This window comes from Hemitrygon akajei, chromosome 3, assembly GCF_048418815.1.
Source record: "Hemitrygon akajei chromosome 3, sHemAka1.3, whole genome shotgun sequence".
Taxonomy (NCBI): Eukaryota; Metazoa; Chordata; class Chondrichthyes; order Myliobatiformes; family Dasyatidae; genus Hemitrygon; species Hemitrygon akajei.
This window is the reverse complement of record NC_133126.1, coordinates 155,459,687-155,482,673: the sequence shown is the minus strand read 5'-3', so window position 1 is coordinate 155,482,673 and position 22,987 is coordinate 155,459,687. Positions and strand designations below refer to the sequence as shown.

The 22,987-nt window shown below is 41.2% G+C and overlaps 1 protein-coding gene across 1 annotated transcript in view; it reads right to left on the bottom strand.

Annotated features, from left to right (window-relative positions):
• Positions 1 to 22,987, bottom strand: part of s100p (S100 calcium binding protein P) — a 44,226-nt gene that overhangs the window by 15,825 nt on the left and 5,414 nt on the right. The window contains exon 2 of the mRNA XM_073038717.1: positions 4,059 to 4,169. Coding sequence (XP_072894818.1) covers positions 4,059 to 4,169 — 111 coding nt within the window. The remainder of the gene's footprint in view (positions 1 to 4,058; positions 4,170 to 22,987) is intronic.

The following is a 22,987-nucleotide window of genomic DNA, read 5'->3' as shown; positions in this document are numbered from 1 at the left end:
CCTCTGATGCCTCTCCTCCTTCCACTTCTTTTGTGGTTCACAGCCCCCTCCTACCAGATACCCTCTTCTTTCAGCCCTTTACCTCTTACACCTATCACCGCCCCATTTTTTAATTTCATGCCCCTCCCCTAGCTACCCACCTTCCCATTCACTTAGTTTCATCTAGCACCTCCTAGTGCTCCTTTCCCATGCCACCTTCTTATTCTGGACTCCACCCCTTCCTCTCCAGTCCAGACAAAAGGTATCAGCCCAAAACATCTGCTGCTTATTCCCTTCCACAGATGTGACCAGACTTCCTGCATTTCTACAGCACTTTGTGAGTGTTGTCATTCCCTTGGTTTCTGATGTGTCGGTGTCCATTTCAAGAATCAGGATTACTTAATGTCACCTCCTGTGCACAAATGTAAGGGAGAATGAAACGATTGTTACACCACACAAAAAACCCCCCAGAAAAGACAAAGGACACAGTAATAAAAAAAACACATTAATTATAAATATCTAAGATAGCTTATATGCATTGATTGTAGGTCTATAAAGTGCCACTTGGCTGTACATAAGATGATTGACAGGAAATAATAAAATACTGGTGGAGTTAGTGGGTGGAGGTGTTGATCAGGCTGATTGCTTGGGGAAAGTAACTTGTTTTTGAGTCTGGTGGTCCTGGCACGCATGCTACATAGCCTTCTCCTTGATGGAAGTGGGACAAACTGTTCATGAACAGGATGGGTGGGTTCCTTCATGATGTTACTGCCCCTTTCTGTAAATACTGTACATCCTCACTGGTGGGTAGGCGGGTACTGGTGATGCATCGAGCAGTTTTGACTCCCAGTTGTAGAGCCTCCTATCCATTGCAGTGCAGTTTTATAGCAAACAGCGATACAACTTGTCAGCTGCTCTCTACTGTGCATTTCAGCATAACTGGCAGCATTACATGAAAAGAAGCTTGGATTTTGCTCATGGTGGCTCAGTCTGCCACCATCGATGCTCTAAATATCACTGCTCCAAAGTCCAGCATTTTGTCCTCCAACAGATTAAGAATACTTGAATATCTCCAAGCAGGGTGTCATTGGCTTCATGATGGATACTCCTTTCCTCTCTTCTCATAATTACAGTATCTGTCATTGCACCAATATCACTTTGCCAGCCAGCTCCCTCTTCCATTGTACCTGCTGAAACACTGCCGTCTCAGGCTGAGCCTTCCATACATGGCACCACTTTAGGTCATTCTGCAAAGCCATCCAACTTGATGGTCACCATTATTCCTCCCTCAGAGAAGCAGCCTCGAGTGTTCCTCCTCAGGAGTGTAAGTTAAGAGAAGGCACATGGAGGACTGCATGGAGGGAATACATGGGACTAATTAGATAGTTTCTGTAAACTATTGGGAATGCTTTATACATTTAGTTTAAAAATTCTTTAGTGTTGCCTTTTACTTTAACCCTGTGGCTAAACAGATGGCATACTGTCAGCAACCCAGGAAAGTACCAAGCTGTTGCAAAATTGCAAAAATGGCAGGTAGAAATCAATAATTCAGTTGGTGGTGCTGAGAGATGAGGGGGAAAGGGTTAATTGTGATCTGTCCTTCCTGAGCTGAACACGTCCAGTCTGAGGTAAAGTGATGGTATTGCCTGGAGAATTGAACTCTGGTTAAATATTGCTGGCATCAGATCAATGTGGCACGTGGCTGTCATAATCTGCCTTCTTCCAGTGGGTGTGAATATGCGTGCATCAGTTGACATATTAGAGATGGTTGCCCTCCATAGCACCAAAATGCTGCAGGGGTGTGGCTGAATTCTCATCCAAGCATATTTACCCTTGTTCATAAACAGCCTCTTTATCTCATCTAGTGAGACACAATATTTTAGATGAGGTGTGGCTAAGGCACTGTGCAGCTTTATCTTTTCCTCCTCTCTCTCTCTGATAGCCCATGTCCAGTTGTGTAGTTCAATGTCCTGTTCAATTACTCCTCACTCCCCTATTTGCATGTGATCTGGTGCAGGTCTACTGAGGTCCTAAGGTCTCTTTCAATCCTACACTTAGCTTGTCATTACTGTTCATGGAACATGTGTGCTGTCTAGTTTCGCTGTATGCTTGCATGTTTTGCATTCGATATTAACTTTTGTCCACTATAGTTCCAGGCATGTATACTGTTCCACATTTATAAAGGCAGAGCAATTTTTACAGATTTGTCTGTGCAGGGAGGAAACTGTCATTCACCCAGACTGAAACACTGTTCATTTATTTCTTCACAACAATAACTGTAGGAGAGAAAAGGATTATTAATAAACACAGAAAAATAAGGTCAAATTTTCATTATAATGCGCCACATAACTAAGAGTTGGTGAAATGACCTATGAGCTATGTGATCGTTAAATCTGAAATATTGTGACATACGCTTGATGCACCATCAATAACTCTCTCTGAGACGTAAAGGCGAGATATCGGCTTTTATTGACTGGAAGAAGGAACAAGCAGTGGTTGACCACCATACTACATCCTGGAGACAGAGAGGCCGGGCTCAGACCTCCATCACCTTTATACAGGGGTCTGTGGGAGGAGCCACAGGAGCAGTCAGCAGAGGGGCGTGTCCAGACAGGTATATGTAGTTCACCACAACGCTCCTCTCTTCCCTCGAGCTTCACTGCTCTGGCATGATACAGTACACTGCACTCTGTTATTATATTCGGCATTTTACCACACAAAACTTTGCAAGCCGTCATTTGCTTCCCTGGTTGGCAGGATATTTTGGCTACTTCTTTACTGAGATATTTAATAGTCTTGATGGACCCTCTGGCCCATGAGCCTGACACCTTATGATTTTATTAATTTATTTCAAATGTAATGTGATTTATACCACATGTCTGTAGTGAATGCCAATTTCATTTCTTAGTTGATGGTGTTCGGAAAAAAAAAGTCGACTAGTTAATCGCAGAATAAATGGCCTTTAGCACTTATGTTCCAAGTGGGAAGTCATTCCAGCGGACCCTGAATGCATTATTTTCTACTAATTGAATCAAGAATGGAGTATTTAGCACAGAAGCCAAATGCATTTTCCTCTGAAAATCAAGAAAATATAATTCAGAAATGCCATGTCTGCAAAATAAAGAATATCTCCTCTGATTTTATGAGGAGCACTCGTATGATTTCACAAATCTATTAATGCTTACCAGTCATAGCAGCAGGGCACAAATTTATCTCAGAATAATATTACTTTGACAACTGCAGTACTTGTCACAATGACATCTTTATCACAATTCAAAGCCGTCCTCCAAAAATAAACTAGGGATTGTATATTTGTGCATTCATCTCCTCGTGCCCGCAATGGCCTTTGGCATGAGCATTTGAAGATCATTTTACTTGCGTTTAGTGCTACCAGCAATCAAAATGGGAGGTATGCCTGAATAATTTTGCATTGGATATTACAGGGAATCTGAACTTGCAAAGTGTGTGTAGGTGAGGATTCCTTCCTGCTCTGTATCTCTTTTCCTGTCAGTCAATGACACAAGTCATTTGAAACTGCCTGTTTAATAAGTCACTTTCAGAAACTGAACAGCTCAGTGACAATTCCATGCCCCCAGGCTTTCAACTAGTGCCTCTTTTGATATTTGTCAGTTAAAAAGCATTTTCTGATGTTGTTTAAAGTTAGCAGAAGCAAACAAGTAAATTTAGTTATGTTCACACTCTAAGCAAAATCAATATAAATAATTAATCAATCCACCTTTAAACTAAAACTAATATTGTTTATATTCTGTTTGAGAATAACACAGGTAATTTATTTTTCGTATCTGGTACTGCAGACCTTCTGAGAACCCCTGGCATAAATTGTGCTGCCTTACAGCTTTACGTTGTATTGATATCTTATAAAAGATGTGATCCTGTCAAAGGTGAGTAGCAGAGGCACTAAGATGGAAAGATGTAATTCACAGACTCTGCTACAAGCAAAAATTGTTATCACTAAACTTTAGTATTGACATGATGGTTGGAAATGTGTTGCGTTTCCAGAGGCTGTCATTGCATCGTTCACCTTAGAGAATGGAGGAAAGACAGGAATTAGATCTTACCTTCCTGGTTTATCATTCTGTTCTGCCTTGGACCACAGAAACATTTTAGGTAGAGAATCACTGTTGATGTCTCTCACAGAAGAGGAGGAAATTGAGTTACGTTGAAGAGGCCTATTAAAGGGAAAATCCATGAAATTAATTTGAACACACTTGCTTAACAACTCAAATAATTTGCAGTCTCTGTGTACTTTTGTGTTTTTTGCCATGTAACAGAGAATACTTGGAATTTTCTCCTTTAATTTGTTTTATCTTTCAATCAACTCTAATTTGGTTTTTTTGCTTAGATGATGCAAGATTTTTCTCAGGAACTGTCAATTTTCTGCTATTAAACTACAGTGATTTACAGCACCATCCTGTACAGGCTCTCTGATTGGTCCTGAGGAAGGAAGCCATAGCAACATATGAAGTTCACAGGTGCTTCTATGCAACAAATAATTGCTGATGTGGAAGGTAAACTTTGTGACTTAAGCTCCCTTGTGTTGATTTAATGACTGGGATGACAGAATGGAACTTGGGCTAATAGCTAACAGAGCGAAAGAGGGAAATTCTTATTTTACTTTTCAAAGTGATGATATGAACATTCGAAGCTACAAATCTGAGCTGGAGCAAGCCGCTCAATCCCCCCCCCCCCCCGCCCCCACAAGCTTGTTACAATATTGAATAAGATCATGGTTTACCGACTGTAAACTCAACTTCACATTCTTGTCTCTTCTATTAGCCTTTCAATCTGTGACTTTTCAAGAATTCATCTACCTATTCTTTAAAACTATTCAAAGACTCTGCTTTGCTGACATTTGAGAAAAAGAGCTCCATAAACTCATGAAAGTAAGAAAAGTGCTTCATTTCTATTATAAATGTGTAGGCTTTTATTTTTTTTCAAAAAGCAGTGAGCCCTAATCTAGATTCTGCAAAGGAAAAGCACCCATCTTGTACATACGAGATCTGCAGATGCTGGAAATTCAAGCAACACACACAAAATGCCAGTGGAACGCAGCAGGTCAGGCAGCCATCTTGTACATAACCAGCATGTCAAGATCCCTCAGGATCTCCCATGCATTCCAATCTATCTCAGTCTTCCAATCTGTCTAACATTCCCATATCAGCCAACTCTCCCATTCCAGGTTTCAGTCTAGTAAATCTCATAACTGTTTCCAACACAAGTACTTAATATTTATTGAAATAAGGAAATGATTACTTCAGATGCAGCTTCAGCATCACCCTATATAACTGAATCAATTGTATACCAGAGCTCTACAATATCTCATCATTTAGATCATGTTTCTTTTCTTCCTGCTAAAATGGATAAATCCATGTTTTCTCACATTATATTCTCTGACTCGATCTTTGTCCCCTCCCTTCATCTAATTACATCCTGGTATCTTTTTCATAACTTGCTTTTCTACCTGTCTTGTGTCATCAGCAAGTTTAGCAACCATATCTTCAGTGCCATTTACATGTACTGTAAAAGGCGGTAAACCAATCATCTATGCCAGTAGTCTGCCTTCTCAGTTGCATGGGAGTGCCACGGTGAGGTAGTGGTTAACGTGATGCTGCTGCAGCTCTGGGCATCAGGTTCTGAAGTTCTATTCTGGCTCAATCTATAAAGGGTTCGCATGTCCTTTCTGTGAATGCGTGGGATTCCTCTGGGTGTTCCAGTTTTCCCCTGCAGTCCAAAGAAATACTGGTTAATAGGTTAATTAGTCATCGTAAATTGTTCCGTGATGAGATGAGGCTAGTGCGAAATAGGTGCATTGCTGAGCGGTGTGGCTCATTGGGCCAGAAGAGTCTGTTCCACACTGTGGCTCTAAATAATCAGTCTTGCTCTATAGAAAAGCCCTCAGTAATGCCAATTTGTCTGTTAATCTCAGGCAAAACCAACGTGATGCCTCCTGCATCAGGAGTTCAGATTTTCTGAAACAATGCTTTGTTTCATCTTATTGAATGTCTTCTACCAATCTTAGAATCGTACACCTGATTCATCTTTATCAACAGTTCATGTTCCTTATCCAAAGAACTCCACTAAGATGGCCAGTCATGATTTTCATTTCAAAATACTTCACTTCCCTTGCCTGATGATCTTGATGTTTCTAAGAGGCCTGCTATTACTTCTTCAGTACCAGCTGCTACCGAGCTGGCCGGCGGTGTAGAGGCATCAGCACTGGACTTCCAGGTGAACGGTCCTGAGTTCAAATCTGGCCAGCTCCTTGCACACTTTCCATCCGCGCTGGGCTGAGCATCAAGCTAGTGACTCAGCCTTGTAAAAAAAAGTCAACTGCAATGGCAATGGCAAAAGTGCTGCTTGATGTGCCACAAAGTGTGAAAAGGAACAACAACTTGCTTCAACCATTCTTCCTATTAAAGACATTAAACTGACCCGTGGACTCCTGCTTACTGTCTCCTACCCTTTCCAAATGAAGGAATATATATTTGCTAAATTCCAATCTGGGATCAACCCAAATCTAGGGAATTTTGGAAAATTAGATCTCAGTGTCAGCATTCACCGGGGGTATGAGGTAAAGAGAAAGCACAAAGCAAGATGGCACTCAGAGGCTGCTCAGAGATGACTAGCTGATATGTGTGTGTGTGCAATTTGGGATCTTTTGGTTAACAAATTTGATTTCCTATTTTTGTTTTTTTTATTAGTTTTTTTATACATTTTCTACATAGCTACAGATTTTTAAAAAAACAGATCAAAATGAACATTAATACAGTGCAAAAATAAACATACAATAATAATATGATACAAAGAAAGATAATTGAGAAAGCACCCAAATTGAAGACATGTAAAATTAGTATCCTCCCCAAGCCCCGCAACAAAAAAGAACTCCAGACCAACCACAATACAATATAGAGAATATAAATCAGGACAATCAAACCCCCAAAACTGTAAATACACTTAGCAACAGAAGATATTAATGCCTACTACCAACAAAAAAAAGGAGCTGAAAGCAAGGGACCGAAAAAAAACCTTAGTCAAGAGGAAGGTTATGAAAGTACTCAATAAAAGGTCCCCAGACCTTATGGAACTTTAAATCCAAATTAAGAACTGAATAATGAATTTTTTCAAGGTCTAAGCAGGCCATAATATCGTTAAGCCATTGAGCATGCGTGGGCGGGGCAACATCTCTCCATCTAAGGAGGATTAAACGTCTAGCTAGGAGAGAGGCAAAAGTTAATATTCGACACTTAGTCGAACTCAGACGTAAATCTGTCTCACCCCAGAAACCGAACAAAGCAATTAAAGGGTTAGGTTCTAGGTGGTGATTCAGAATATGCGATAACGTTATGAAGAAATCTTTCCAAAATTTCTCCAAGCTAGGACAAAACCAGTACATATGAATGAGAGAGGCCTCGCCCCTTTTGCATTTATCACAAAGCGGACTGCTGTTAGGGTAAAATCGAGATAATTTAAATTTAGACATATGGGCTCTATGAACAATCTTAAGCTGTAAAAGGCAATGGCGAGCACAAAGAGAGGTTGAATTAACCGATTTGAGAATCGAGTCCCAAGTCTCATCAGATAAGGAGGTATTTAAATCATGCTCCCATGCCATTTTAATTTTATCCACAGGGGCACGTCGTAAGGCTGCTAATTGATCACGAATAAATGATATTAAACCTTTACCTAGTGGATTAATAGAAAAAAATAAGTCCATAACATTTTTCTCAGGCATTTCAGGGAAGTTAGGAATTAAAGGAGTAATAAAGTGTCTAATTTGGAGATATCTGAAAAAATTAGCATTGGGCAGATTGAACTTAGCAGAGAGCTGTTGAAAAGAAGCGAAGCGATTATCAATAAAAAGATCTTCAAAATGTCTAATGCCCTTCCTATACCAATCATGGAATGCTGAGTCATACGTAGTAGGTAAAAAAAAAGGTGATTATGTAAGATAGGGCTAGAAAAGGAAAAACCATGGAAACCATAAAATTTCCTAAACTGAGCCCATATACGCAGAGTGTGTCTAACAAGAGGATTAACTATTAATCTGGACAAACTACTAGGGAGTACAGAGCCAAGAAGTGCAGAGATAGATAATTCTTTAGTGGAGCTCAACTCCATTGCCACCCAATTAGGGCACTCGGGTTGGCCATGAAAAAAAGACCAAAAAGTAGCACAACGTATATTGGCTGCCCAATAATATAAACGAAAGTTAGGTAAAGCCATGCCACTCTCCTTTTTAGATTTTTGGAGATAACCTTTATTAATTCTAGAGTGCTTATTCTTCCACAGATATGACAAAATAATAGAGTCTAAGGAATCAAAAAAAGATTTAGGAATAAAAATTGGGATTGATTGAAATAAATATAAAAGTTTAGGGAGAACATACATTTTAACAACATTAATACGACCTACCAAAGACATAGAAAGAGGTGACCATTGTAACAGACTCTGTTTAATTGTATATGAAAGATTGGCAAAATTTTCACGAAAGAGATCTTTAAACTTCCTTGTGACTGTAATCCCAAGATAAGTAAATTGATTATGAACTACTTTAAAAGGGAGATCACGAAATGTTAATTCTTGTGCTTCTTTATTGATTGGGAAAAGTTCGCTCTTATGTAAATTAAGTTTATATCCAGAGAGCTGGCTAAACTGGTCAAGAAGTGAATATTTCATATTTTTGTTGAGGTTAGTTTCTATTTGTTTCTGTAGAAAGCCATGAGATGATTAATGACAGAGAAAAACATGGGACTGTCCAACGTGAACATATCAATGTGTAGTTGTGCTTGATATTGATGACGATTATGCAGTTAGATGAATTAATCATGATGAGCTGGCCAGAAAGCTCTTAGCTGCTTCCTTCATTGCTCTCTGCCTCTTTTTCTTGTTTCTACTCCTGCTCCACATATGCTTGGGCTGAGCCCTTGTAAGGGTGTACATCATACAGCCTACAAAGTAGTGGAGGGCTGCCATCTGCCAGCACTGGATTTACTGAATGCTGTTTATGAATGGCACAATAATTACAAGAGCCAAATGACATCTTCTGTCAGCCAGTGGCTATTCTTCTGGCTGTCATAGCGGTTAAAGTGCAGAATGGAAAATGAAATATTGAAAAGTGCAGAAAACAAGACTACTGACAGCGTAGTAGACAAAAAAATATTGTCTGACCATGTGTGGTTACAGATCAGCTTTAATTCATGGAAATGGAATCCCACCTGGGTGGGTGTCTTACCCATGCTGAGATATGGCACCTTTAAAGCGAGTTTGCAGCCCGTTGTACCCTATACCACAAGAAAGCTCCGAGGTGAGGTTGTCTCCATTCTATTCTCTAGCAAGAGTGGAAGAATTATACACAGAGCTTTCCTTAATGGAATGCATCAGTCCCTCCCTTGATGACAAACTACAAACAGTATCTACACTCCAGCTTGGAGTGAGCCTGAGATACATTGAAATTTACTGGGGAGGCAGTCTTTGCCCTGGTCTGAACTTGTGTTGTAGCTGAAGTAAATGACATATTTCAGTAATAGTGTTGTTACAGAAAGATAAATGCCTTTTAATCTATTTCTCCTCGTTCATGTTGGAGAATTTTGCCACAAGGATCCTCAGTTTATATGAGGCTCTCTCTCCCTCCTCCTCTCTACTTTCTAGCACATTTTGTGTATCCTCATCCGTGTTTGCATTCTGCAGAAGCTTGAAGTTAAGGCCATATACTTCAGCACCAGGTAAGCTATTTCCTGTAGAGTACAGTAAGTCCAGATGGCAAAAAAATTTTGTGTGAATGTATCAATGCCCAATACAACGTGTATTTTTTTGCCATTCACTATGTGATGGCCAGCTCATTCAAGCCTAGAAATGTGCATGCACAAATTGGTCACCATACTGTGACTAATTAAACATCCGTAACAGCCAAATCAGAAGCAATAAGGAGCCAAACTTTGCAATCATTATGTTTGCACTTGCCAAGGTGGCAAATATCAAGCCCACTACTATTAAGATGCCAAAACACTATATTAAAAAAAAGTTTAATTTCATAAAGCCCATCAAGTTATTCTGTGTGGGCAGTATAAATGTTAATATCTTTTAATAGATTTTGTTTTTCTCCAGTTCCCTTATGATCATTCAAACAAATTTACTCTCACTAATGTTTCGTACCTTTCGTTTTACCTCCCCGTTTGCTAAATGATCTAAAATTAGAAATTGATATCAAAGCCAATGATACAAAATAAATGTCCAATGTTTACTTAGATCTCCTGCTTTCATATGGACAAACACAATGAAAGGCTATATTTAAATTCCTTGAGAACTAGTACTGCAGTGGAAATGGGAACACAGCTGTTCATACAGTATATCATATCTCACAAGTAAACATGATTGTGCTGATGGTCTGTGTGGGTTGTGTAATCAGGTTCATGCTTGACATTTAGCTAGTAAATGGAGAAAGGGTCTAAAATGAGCTGCATGCACTTTGTACTTGTAGACCAGAATACAGAAATGCTGGTTTATGGAATTATAGGGCAAAAGAAACTGACACGGCAAATGGAATAGAGGAAATGTGATAGACACGACAAGTTTCTGTCTATAGGTCGATGGTATTTAATTAACTATTCATTAAAATCTTCCGGTTACAATCCAAAAACGTGGCTAGAGTCTGTAATGCAGTGGCAATTGCCACCTTTTTCTCATCTTGATTTTTTGGAGTTCTGTGAAGAAGTATTTTGACAATGGATAATAGTGGTGTTCCAGCACATTTATTCTCTAGATTCTAATAAAAAATGCTCCTTCTTGAGAAAATGATGCTTTTGATTATAAATCTTTTTCAGAGGAAGAACTGAATTAATGGTCATTTGCATCATTACCTGCTTTGCTTTGGGAGACTTTTGGTACAAAAGGTAATTGCTTGAATCAAATTATAAGCCCCTCAGTCAAATACTAACTTCAATAGGCTTTAATGGAAGCTGTTTCAGTACAGTTAAAATACTGCAATTTACCAGGCAATTATGCCCTGTTTTCAAAAGGCAAAACAAATCCAATCTGATTGATTGCCACTCCATCATTTTCTCTCAATCGTTAGCAAATTGATTGAAGGCGTCATCAACTGTGCAGTGAAGCACCACTTACTAACAACATGTTCACTTATACATAGTCTGGGATTTGCCAAGATCACTCTGCTGTGGACTTCAGTACAACTTTCATCCAAAAAATTCCCATTAGCATCAGGGCAGCAATTTACTGAATGTGGCATTAAGGACATAAGATATAGGAGCAGAATTAGGCCATTTGGCCCATTGAGTTTGGCCACCATTTCATCATGGCTGATCCAATTTTCCTCTCAGCCCCAATCTCCTGCTTCTCCCCATATTCCTTCATACCCTGACCAATCAAGAATCTATCAACCCTGCCTTAAATATACATAAAGACTTGATCTTCACAACTGCCTGTGGCAAAGAATTCCACAGCAGTCTCTGGCTAAAGAAATTCCTCCTCATCTCTGTTTTAAAAGGACACCCTTTTATTCTGAGGCTGTGTCCTCTGGTCTTAGACTCTACCACCATAGGAAACATCCTCTCCACATCCACTCTATCAAGGCCGTTCATCATTCGATAGGTTTCAATGAGGTCACCCCTCATTTTTCTGAATTCCACTGAATACAGGCCCAAAGCCATCAGACGCTCTTCATACGACAAACCATTCAATCCTGGAATCATTTTTGTGAACCTCTTTTGAACCCTCTCCAGTATCAGCACATCCTTTTTTAGATAAGGGGCCCAAACCTCACAATACTCCAAGTGAGGCCTCACCAGTGTTTTAAAAAGTTTCAATATTACTCCCTTGCTTTTATATTCTAGTCTCTTGAAATGAAAGCATTTGCCTTATTCACTAAAGACTTAACCTGCAAATTAACCTTTAGGAAATCCTGCATAAGGACACCCAAGTCCCTTTGCCTCTCAGTTTTCTGTATTTTCTCCCCATTTAGAAAATAGTTAACCCTTTCATTTCTTCTAGCAAAGTGCATGACAATACACTTCCCGACTCTGTACAGTATTCTATTTACCATTTCTTTGCCCATTCTCCTAATCTGTCTGTCATTCTATAGCCTGTACTTCCTCCAAAATACCTGCCCCTCTGCTTATCTTCATTACATCTGCAGACTTTGGAAAAAAGGCATCAATTCCATCAACCAAATCATTGATATATAATATAAAAAGAAATGGTCCCAACACAGACCCCAGTGGAACACCACTAGTCACTGGCAGCCAGCCAGAAAAGGCTCCCTTTATTCCCACTCTCTGCCTCCTGCCAATCAGCACTGCTTTATCCATGCTAGAATCTTTGCTGTAAAACCATGGGTTCACAGCTTGTTAAGCAGTTTTATGTATGGCACCTTGTCAGAGACTTTCTGAAAATCTAAGTACACAACATCAACTGATTCTCCTTTGTCTATCTGCTTGTTATTTCTTCAAAGTATTCCAACAGATTTGTCACATGAGATTTTTCCTTGAAGAAACCATGCTGACTATGGCCTATTTTATCACATGCTTCTAAGTACCCTTAATAATCAACTCTGACAACTCAGACTTACAGGCCTATAGTTCCCTTTCTCCTGCCTCTCTCCCTTCTTAAGGAGTGATGTGACATTTGCAATTTTCCAGTCTTCTGCAACCATTCTAGAACCTAGTGATCCTTGAAAGATGCCTTCACAATCTCTTCAGCCACCTCTTTCAGAACACTGGCGTGTACACCATCTGGTCCAGGTGACCCATCTACCTTCAGACTGTTCAGTTTCCCTTGAACCTTCTCTCTAGTTATGGTAACTTCATACCCTGCATGCCCCCTGACACCTGGAACTTCCAGCAAACTGCTAGTGTCTTCCATGGTGAAGACTAATACAAAATATTGATTCAGTTTTGTTATCCCCCATTACTACCTCTCCTGCATCATTTTCCAGTGGTCTGATATCCTCTCTCGCCTCTCTTGTACACTTTATGTATCTGAAGAAACTTTTGGTATCCTCTTTAATATTATTGGCTGGTTTACTTTCACATTCCATCTTTATCTTAATGGTTTTTTAGTTGCCTTCTGTTGGATTTTAAAAGATCCCCAATCCTCTAACTTCTCACTAATTTTTGCTCTATTATATGCCTTCTCTTTGGCTTTCCTGTTGGCTTTGACTTCTCCTGTTAAACACCATTGTGTCATCTTGCCTTTAGGATACTTCTTTCACTTTGGGATGTATATATCTTGTGCCTTCCAAACTGTTTCCAGAACTTCCAGCCATTGCTGCTTTGCCATCATCCCTGCCAGTTTTCTTTTCCAATCATTTCTGGCCAACACCTCTCACATGCCTCTGTCATTCCCTTTACTCCAATGTAATGCTGATACATCTGACTTTAGCTTCTTCTCCTCAAATTTCAGGATGAATCCTATCATATTATGATCACTTACCCCTCAAGGTTCTTTTACCTTGAGCTCTCTAATCAATTTTTGTTCATTACACAACACCCAATCCAGGATAGCTGATCACCTAATAGGCTCAACCACAAGCTGCTCTAAAAAGCTATTTCGTAGGCACTCAAGAAATTCCCATTCCTGGAATCCAGCACCAACCTAATTTTCCCAATCTACTTGCATATTGAAGTCCCTCTTGACTATTGTAACATTAACCTTTGGCATGCATTTTCGATTTCACATTGTAATTTGTGGACCACATCCTTATACTGTTTGGGGGTCTGTATACCACTCCCATCAGGGTCTTTTTATCCTTCCAGTTCTTGAACTTTATACACAATGATTCAACACCTTCTGACCCTGTGTCTCCTCTTTTCAATAATCAGATTTCACTTTTTACCAGCAGAGCATTGCGCCCTCCTCTGATATCCTGCCTAGCCTTTCAATACAATGTGTATCCTTGGACATAACGCTCTCAGCTATAATCTTTCAGCTATGATATGTTGATGCCTACAACATCATACATGACAATCTGCACCCGTGCTGCTAGTTCATCTACTTTACTCCATGTACAGAACACATTAAGATACAACACCTTCAGTCCTGTATTATCCCTTTTCAATTCTGTCTGTTTTACATTGCAGCTCATCCTGTTGACTGCAATTTTGCCCTGTCGACAGCCTTTCCTCACTACACCTTGCCTCTGTTTGTAAACCAGCTCCCTCATCTTCAGCACTAATATCCACCTTTCCTACAATACTTAATGCATTGAAATATAGACAGCCCAGGACACTAATTGTACCATGCTCAACCTTTTGATTCCTAACTTTGTTTGAGGTCTTACCAACATCTGCCTCCACAGCCTCTCCACTGCCAGTCTGCTTCCCATCCCCATGCAACTCTCCTTTAAACATCGTATTAACAAACCTTCCCACTAGGTTATTAGTCTCCTTCCAGGTCAGGTGCAAACCATCCCTTCTGTACAGATCCCACCTTCCTTGGAAGAGAGCCCAATGATCTAAAATTCTTATGCCCCACCCTCCTACACTAACTCCATAGTTAAACATAGTTTAACATGTTAAACTGTATAATCTTCCTAGTTCTGGCCTCCCTAACACATGGCATGGGTAGTAATCCTGAGAACACCACTCTGGAGGTCCTGCCCTTTAACTTAGCACCTAACTCCCTGAACTCCCTCTGCAGAACCTCATCACTTATCCTACCCATGTCATTGGTACCTACAAGGACCACAACTTCTGTCAATTCACCCTCCCATTTACGAAAGCTGAGGACTCAATTCGAGATATCCCAGACCCTGGGACCTGGGAGGCAGCATATCATCCAAAAATCTTGTTCTCACCCGCAGAACCTCTGTTCCCCAAATTAACAAATCCCCTATCACCAGTGTGCCTCTTCTCTCTCCTTCCCTTCTGAATTACAGAGGCAGACTCAGTTCCAGAGACCTGAACACTGTGACTTTCCTCTGTTAGGTTTCCCCCCCAACTGTATCATCTACAGTGATATAGTGTACCTGTTGTTGCGGTGGATGGCCACAGGGGCACTCTGCATAGGCTGCTTAGCTCCTTTCCCCTTCCTGACTGTCACCCAGTTTCCTGTATCATATTCCTTGTAACTATCTCTCTATATGTCCTTCAGCTGCCTGAATGATCTGGAGTTCATCCAGTTTCAGCTCCAGCTCCTTAACACGGGTTGTAAGAAGCAGCTGCTGGATGCACTTCTCGCAGCTGTAGTCGTCAGGGACACTGGAGGTCTCCGCGCCTTCCCACATGCCGCAAGAGGAGCATTTTACTCTCCTACCTGTCATCCCTCCTGTCCTTGCTGAGCGGATATCAGGAAGAGATGGAAGAGCTTGAGCTTTGCTTTCTCCGAGTGAAGCCTCTCTTCGCAGAAGCCTCAAAGGCTAAAGCCTTACGATTGTAGTTAAAGTGGAAGTTAAGGAGCGTTGGGTGGAAAGCAATTGAATGATGAGGATTGTCTCTGCACATACAAAGATGGTTGTGGTTGTTGGAGGTTAATCACCCCAGCCTCAGAGCATCACTGCCAGAATTCCTCAGTACCCAATTATCTTCTGTTGTTTCATCAAGGACTTTTGCTTCATCGTCAAATTTTGAAGTGAAGAGTTTCACTGACGATGTTCAGTTCTGTTTCTAACAACACAGCAAATAAACCCATCCTTGTTTGCATGTGGTAAGATTGGTCCAACTTTCAAGCAAAGACTGATATGTCATAATAGCATTCATTCTATAAAAGTGCCAAATATGAGCAATACCAAAAAGAGAATCAATATCTTATTCTTAACATGCAATGTCTTTACCCTTGCTCAGTGTTCTACTATTAACTGGACCATAGCATCAAGAACAGGTCAGAGGTTGGAAAATGGGATGAGCTACCCAAAGCCTTTCCACCAACTGGAAGGAAGAAGTTGGCAATATTCTCCATTTCCCAGGATGAGTGAGATCCAGCAGTAGCTAACTTCATTGGCAATCCAAAAATTCACGCTCTTCACCTCCAGACATGGCATACACTGCAGCCACAGTGACTGCAACGTACTGTATGCCATGTCTAAGCTATGCCTACAGCACCTCCCAAACCTACATGATGAAGACCACGATCAGCAAGAAGGTAAGAACAACTCTACAATATTTGTGTGTTCTAAATCTAGCTGACACTGTCCAGATTTGGAAATATGTTGCTGGTGCTTCATCGTTACTGGTTCTAAAGCCTGGAACTCTCTGCTGAACAGTGTTGCGGGAGCCACAAGAGACTGCTGATACTTGGATCAGGAACAAAAAAGAACCTGCTGGAGGAACTTGTTGGGTCAGGCAGCATCTGTGGAAGTAAAGGATAGTTGATGTTTCAGCGAGAGACTTGTGAACTCATGTTGTAGGAGTCCCTTCAGCAGAAAGACTAGAGCAGTTCGAGAAGATTGTTCATCACCACGTCACCATGGATAACACAATGAACAATAGTTACAGGCTTTGCCAGTAATGCAAAGATACTGAATAATGATTAATAAAGAGGAAGAGTAGGAAGGACTACAATCATAAAGCCTCTGCTTGTTTCATATAGATGTAACCCTCAGGCTTGGCTAGCACGCGTTCGTCTAGGGGAAGAATTCTGACCCCGCCAAAATGAGAAATCTCGTTCGTGTGGATGCTGCGTGATGTGTTGCCCGGTTACAAATCCGAACCACAAAATATCAGACAGTGCACCGTATCCAATTAACTGATTGAACTTTATAAATCTTAATCTGAATATGAGGTTAGTAAAGAAAATGGGCCCATTTTAAGAGAAAAGTCAAAAGCGCACGTTGGAGCTCACAAACACGGCCATTTGTCAACCATCAACCTCCTCCATGCGTCGCCGACCTTCGGACCCTCCCAGTCCACTCCGCCCGGTGGTCTTCCAGCTCTCTCCACACACGTCTTCCTTCTTCTCCTCTCGCCGACCAAAGACCGCGAAAGTCTCTCTTCCAAACTCACAACAAACAACAACATTTCTCTCTTTGGATGGGCCCCCGCACATTCCAAGCCTTGTTATCTCCAGTCATGACCCAAACACTGCTGCTACCGAGAAACCATTACGTTAGCAGTGAAACATTACAGCGCGTTACATAGAACACAGAAGCAAACAGCAACTCATACCAAACATTTACATTATCTTATTTATATGTAGTCTACACACGAAATGAATATCAGCAACTTACATCATTTTCTCTATTATTGTGCACTAAGCTTCAATTGGCAACCAATTACTGCTCTACTTACAACTGACCCTGCACTAACTGATGCCAAAGCTTTGCCTCTTAAAATAGATGTAACAACTAAACCACTGGAAGATTCCAAGGAGCTGCCAGACATATTCTTCAGCAACAAAGGAGCAGGCCCCCAGTTTCAGAACCAATAAGCTCAGTATCCTGCTGGAAGACATAGAGAGGCAAGTTTTCCCTTGACAACATGAAGCCAAGTTGGAACTGGGAAGTGGTGGTCAGAGAATGTAATGCCAAGAGAGATTTCTCCATAGGCAAGAGCCTATGATCCACAATCTCAAGGTTAGTCCTGGAATGTTCAAATTTCATATGACATGTTTCATGTGATCTCTGGTTAAGACAGCACAACTGGATGTATGCAACAGCTCACTGGCAGTTAAAAAGGCAAGAAACTTGACTAAAGACATCACTAAAAACACCTTATCTGAGGTAAATTGTGTTCGATTATTGCCACGGGGAGTGAGCGATGGTGAGGTGGGTTCGGGAGACAAGCGGAGATGGTGTGTTGATGAATCAATGCAGATGGAGTGAGTTATTCATAGAGGAGAGGTCAGAGCATTGGTGATCTGATGCCTGTACAACTGGCCCTGGTGCAAGGTTGGATCGCTCTGTGTGCCGAGCTGATTTGAAGAGCTTGAGAGCGGCTCTGGGCTGGGCAGTGAACTCTGGGCCTGGGGCAAGTCACTGGGCGGCGTGGTCTAGGCCCAGAGCCCTTTGTAGCAGCCAGGTCCTACTGTGAGGTATGATCTGCTGCTTAGACAATTTAAACACTGACCCAGATTGGAGGCAAGAGCTGATTTTGCTCCACAATATTTACTCTTCTCTCCAGGACACCAGAGCCTTTCGCTGTAACGTCATTTGTTCAATTTAAAAGCTGGCCTAGTTAGACTGAAAAGACAGGATGTCGGGATCAAAAGTGAGAGTCAATTTCTCCCACTCTCCGTGATGGTCACTCCTCTCTCCATGGTGCTGAGACTATGAAGACAGCCCCAGCTGTCATGCTCCATGCCTGCTAATAAGATTTACTGATAAGTGAGGCTTTGGGCCTATACTCCATGCTGCTTTCGGGTTTGGATCTGAGGGATCAATTTAGTTCGGAAAGTTGTCTGCTTCGATTGTTTGCATGTTTTGTGTTGTTTTTCTTTCTCTTGCGCATCGGGTTTGGTCTTTTATTCTTTAATTGGGCTCTTTTGGGTTTGTTGCTTTGTGGCAACCTGTAGCAAACAAATATATAACTATATAACAATTACAGCACGGAAACAGGCCATCTTGGCCCCTCTAGTCCGTGCCAAACGCTTACTCTCACCTAGTCCTAACAACCTACACTCAACCCATAACCCTCCATTCCTTTCCTGTCCATATACCTATCCAATTTTACTTTAAATGACAAATTTGAACCTTCCTCTAACCACTTCTACTGGAAGCTCATTCCACACAGCTACCACTCTCTGAGTAAAGAAATTTCCCCTTGTGTTACCCCTAAACTTTTGCCCCTTAACTTTCAACTCATGTCCTCTTGTTGTACAAATTATATATTCAGGAGATGAGTTATACAGCTCTCGTTACATGCACATGTAGTTCAACTCTTTGAGTGATTATGCAGAAAGGTTGAAGTTAATAACTCATCTCCTTCTACCTTAGGCCACAAGCTTATTAATCACCCCCGCTGTGGACACTTTCTGGAGGTCCAAGATCCGTATGCTCCACGACCACTGGACTAAGTGTGTAAATGTAGGAGGGGACTATGTTGAAAAATAAATGTGCTAGGTTTTCTAAAATTAAATCCTTCTACCTTAGGCCACAAACTTATCAATCACCCCTTCTACATTCTTCATATACATGAGGAGTAAAAATCTTTATGTTACATCTCCGTCTAACTGTGGAATGCACAATTTATAGTAATTTGTAATAAATAGCATGTACAACAGGATAGTTAGTATAGAATAGAAATACAATTGTGTCAGCATGAATTAATCAGTTTGATGGCCTGGTGGAAGAAGCTGTCCTGGAGCCTGTTAGTCCTGGCTTTTATGCTGCGGTACCCGGAGGGTAGCAGCTGGAACAGTTTATGGTTGGGGTCACTTGGGTCCCCAATGATCTTTCGGGCCCTTTTTACACACCTGTCTTTGTAAATGTCCTGAATAGTGGGATTTAACATCTATAGATGCATTGGGCTATCCGCACCAGTCTCTGCAGAGTCCTGTGATTAAGCAAGGTACAGTTCCCATACCAGGCAGTAATGCAGACAGTCACGATGCTCTCAATTGTGCCCCTGTAGAAAGTTCTTTAGTGAAATTGATCGATAATTTGAAAATTCATTTACATTTCCCTTCTTGGGAATTGGGATATATAGGACTTAACCAGTCCTATTAATTCTGTGGTAATAAATAGAAAGGAAATGGAAGAAGTAACGGATTTTGTCTTCCTCGGTTCAAGGATTTCTATCGGTGGTAGCGATGCTTACTTCTGGGGAGGGCAGTAGTGGCAAATTTAGAAAAAATACTGAAGAGCAGAGACACAACATTGTCTATGGAGATCCGTATAGTCAAGTCTATGGTATTTCCAGTTGTGATGTATGGCTGTGAGAGATGGACTATTAGTAAGGCTTGTTACGTACCCCGTAACTGGGTCACTTACCAGCAAAGATAGAGAGGTCCGTTGAAGTCTGATGGTACTATTTTTAAAAGTCTTTATTTATAAAGGGGCACAAAAATAAGGTTAATACAAACATTCAGATAATATACGTCATCACTACTCAATCTAAAAGCGCGGGTATAGTAATAATCATCAATAAGAAATAGCTCTATCGTTTGTCTAGGGGATAGTATATTGTCCGATGGAAATATAAAAGTCACTCAGTTCCTGCAGGCTTCAGCCTTTGGGGACCGCTGGGTTTTCACTTGTTGGAGAGAGAGATTTGTGAGAAAAGAAACTTGCCCGGGTCTTTTGATGCGGCCAAACCGTTGAGTCGGGGAGTTGGTTCCCCGTTGTTAGTTCAAGAAAATCATTTCTGTGGTACCCGCCACTGGCTCCCAGGCAAGGGAACCGAACGCACGTGGCTTCCTTCAAATGGCTGCCCGCTATTATGGGATCGCTAACGTGTCTTCTGGTGCCTCTGAGGGGGCTGTTCCTACAGCCCCTCTTTTATTCTGACTTGCAGGGTTGTAGATGTCAATCAGGTTGGGGGGATGATGCAATCTCTCCCCTTCACCCAGCCCACTTTGTCCGAGGGCTGTCATGTAGCATAGCATCGCAATCCACAAACGTGTCTCCAAGAGACAATGGCCAATGTCCCGTGACTTTACATCGCCGGGGAACGAAGCAATTTGCACGTCTCTCCCTCATTTCCTGGGTCCCTTGACCCAACCCAAGAGTGCTCTTGCAATTCTCACAAAGGAGGGGGCTGCGGGCATAACAGGCTGAATACAAAAGAATCGACGCCTTTGAACTTGGATGCTGGAGGAAAGTGTTAAGAGTTCACTGGACAGCAAGAAGATCCAATGTCAGTATTTGAAGAAATACAGCCAGACTGCTCACTAGGAGGCTTGATTTTGAGGTAAAAGCTCAAATATTTTGGCCACATCATGAGAAGACAGGATTCCTTGGAGAAGACCCTCATGTTAGGTAAAACAGAAGGTCAAAGAAGGAGAGGACAACAGAGGCTATGGTAGGTAGATAATATTATTTAGACATTGTGTATGACCTTGGGGGATCTTACAGAGGCAGTTTCCAACAAGAAGGCTTGGTGTGCAGGAGTCTGTAAGGTCATGAAGAGTCAGACTCAACTTAACAACTGAACAACAGAAAGTCCTTAGGATTTGGGGACTCATGCCGAACTTCTTCAAAGGTCTGAGGTAAAAGAGGTGCTGTTGTGCTTCTCTCATCACACAGCCAGTATGTACAGTCCACATGAGATCCTTGGTGATGTTTATGCTGAGGAACTTGAAGCTGTTCACCCTCACAACCCCAAATCCATTGATGTCAATAGGGGTTAGCCAGTCTTCACTCCTCCTGTAGTCCACAACGAGATCCTTTGTTTTTGCGACATTGAGGGAGAGGTTGTTTTCTTGACACCACTGTGTCAGGGTGATGAACATGTACAGTCCTTTTTCAAACAAGGCTTACTTCTCTAATTTCACATCTTTGATCTTTCAAACTTAGATACAAATTTTCCTTCACTACAGTGCTTCTCATTCAGGCCCACAAAAAGTTAAAAATGCTTAATTATATTTTTAAAATGCCCAGCAGCCATGCATGACTACAGTGAAAGATTGATTCTCCAGGGCATTTCCAAATTGAAGAAAAGTGATATAGTTTCAGTGGGAGAGGTTTCAAAAGAAAACTGTAATAGAATATGTTCCTTCTGTCTACTTTACCTGCTGAAGGTGCTGGATTAAGAAATCATAGGTGCAAAGGGACTTGGAAGCCTGAGTGTAGGATTCCCTAAAGGCTTACTCTCAGCCTGAGTCGGTAATAAGAAAGGCAAATGCAATGTTGGCATTCATTTTGAGAGGACTAGAATATAAAAGCAAGCATTGCTCAGACCACACTTGGAGTATCATGAGCAGCTTTGGGTCCCATATGGCATAAACGCGAGAAGTATCAGGAACAAGAGTGATGAACTTAAGAGCATGGATCAGTAGATAGAACTTTGATATTGTGCCCATTACAGAGATTTGGCTGTCACTAGGGGCAGGATTGGCTGTTGGATGTTCCTGAGTTTAGATGTTTCAAAGTAGACAGGGAGTAAGGTAAAAGTGGTGGGGGAGTCGTATTACTAACCAGGGTCAGTAATGCAGCTACAGTAAGAAAGGATGTCATGAGGGATCATCTACTGGGTGGAGTCAGTCTGGGTGGAATTCAGAAACAGGAAAGGAGCAATTGCTCTATTGGGTTTATTGTACAGCCAACCCCACTAGTAACAGAGACACCATGGAGCAGATCGGGAGGCAGCTTTTGAAAAGGTGCAAAAATAACAGCGTTATTGTCATGGGTGACTTCAACTTTCCTAATATTGTTTGGTGTTTCCTTTTTGCAAAAGGTTTAGATGAGGCAGAATTTATTAGGTGTGTTGAGGAAGGGTTCCTGTCACAGTATTGGACAAGCTACTAGAGAGAGGACAAACTGAATCTAGTTGTAGGCAATGAACCTGGCTAATGGAAACATGGAGGATGTTTTGGAATCACTCGCGTGGGGCTGTGGAAAGAATTGTCTCTTTGAGGCAGAGAAAGGTTCATAGGGGAAGGAATCAGATGTGGAACATCTAGTCGGGAGGAGAATGTAAAACAGAAGATTTTGACATTACGAAGGAGAATGTGCTGGAATTTTAGAAACTCATTAGAGTAGATAATACCCCAGGTTACTACAGGAAGCAAAGAAAGAGATTGCTGCACCTTTGGCGATGATATTAGCGTCTTTACTGGTCACATGAGTAGCACCATAAGATTTGAGGATGCAAGTATTATTTGTTTGTTCAAAAAAGCTAATGGGGATAATCCTGGAATTATAGACCAGTGAGTCTTATATCACTGGTTGGAAAACTTTTGGAGAAGATTTTTAGAGACAGGATTTATTTGAGTTTGGAGAAGCATAGTCTGATCAAGGACATTGATGAAGGTAGAGAAGTGGATGTGGTGTATATGGATTTTAGTAAAGCATTTGATAAGGTTCCCCATGGGACACTCATTCAGAAAGTCACGAGGCATCGGTTCCAGGGAAACATGGTTGTGTGAATTCAGAATTGGCTTGAGC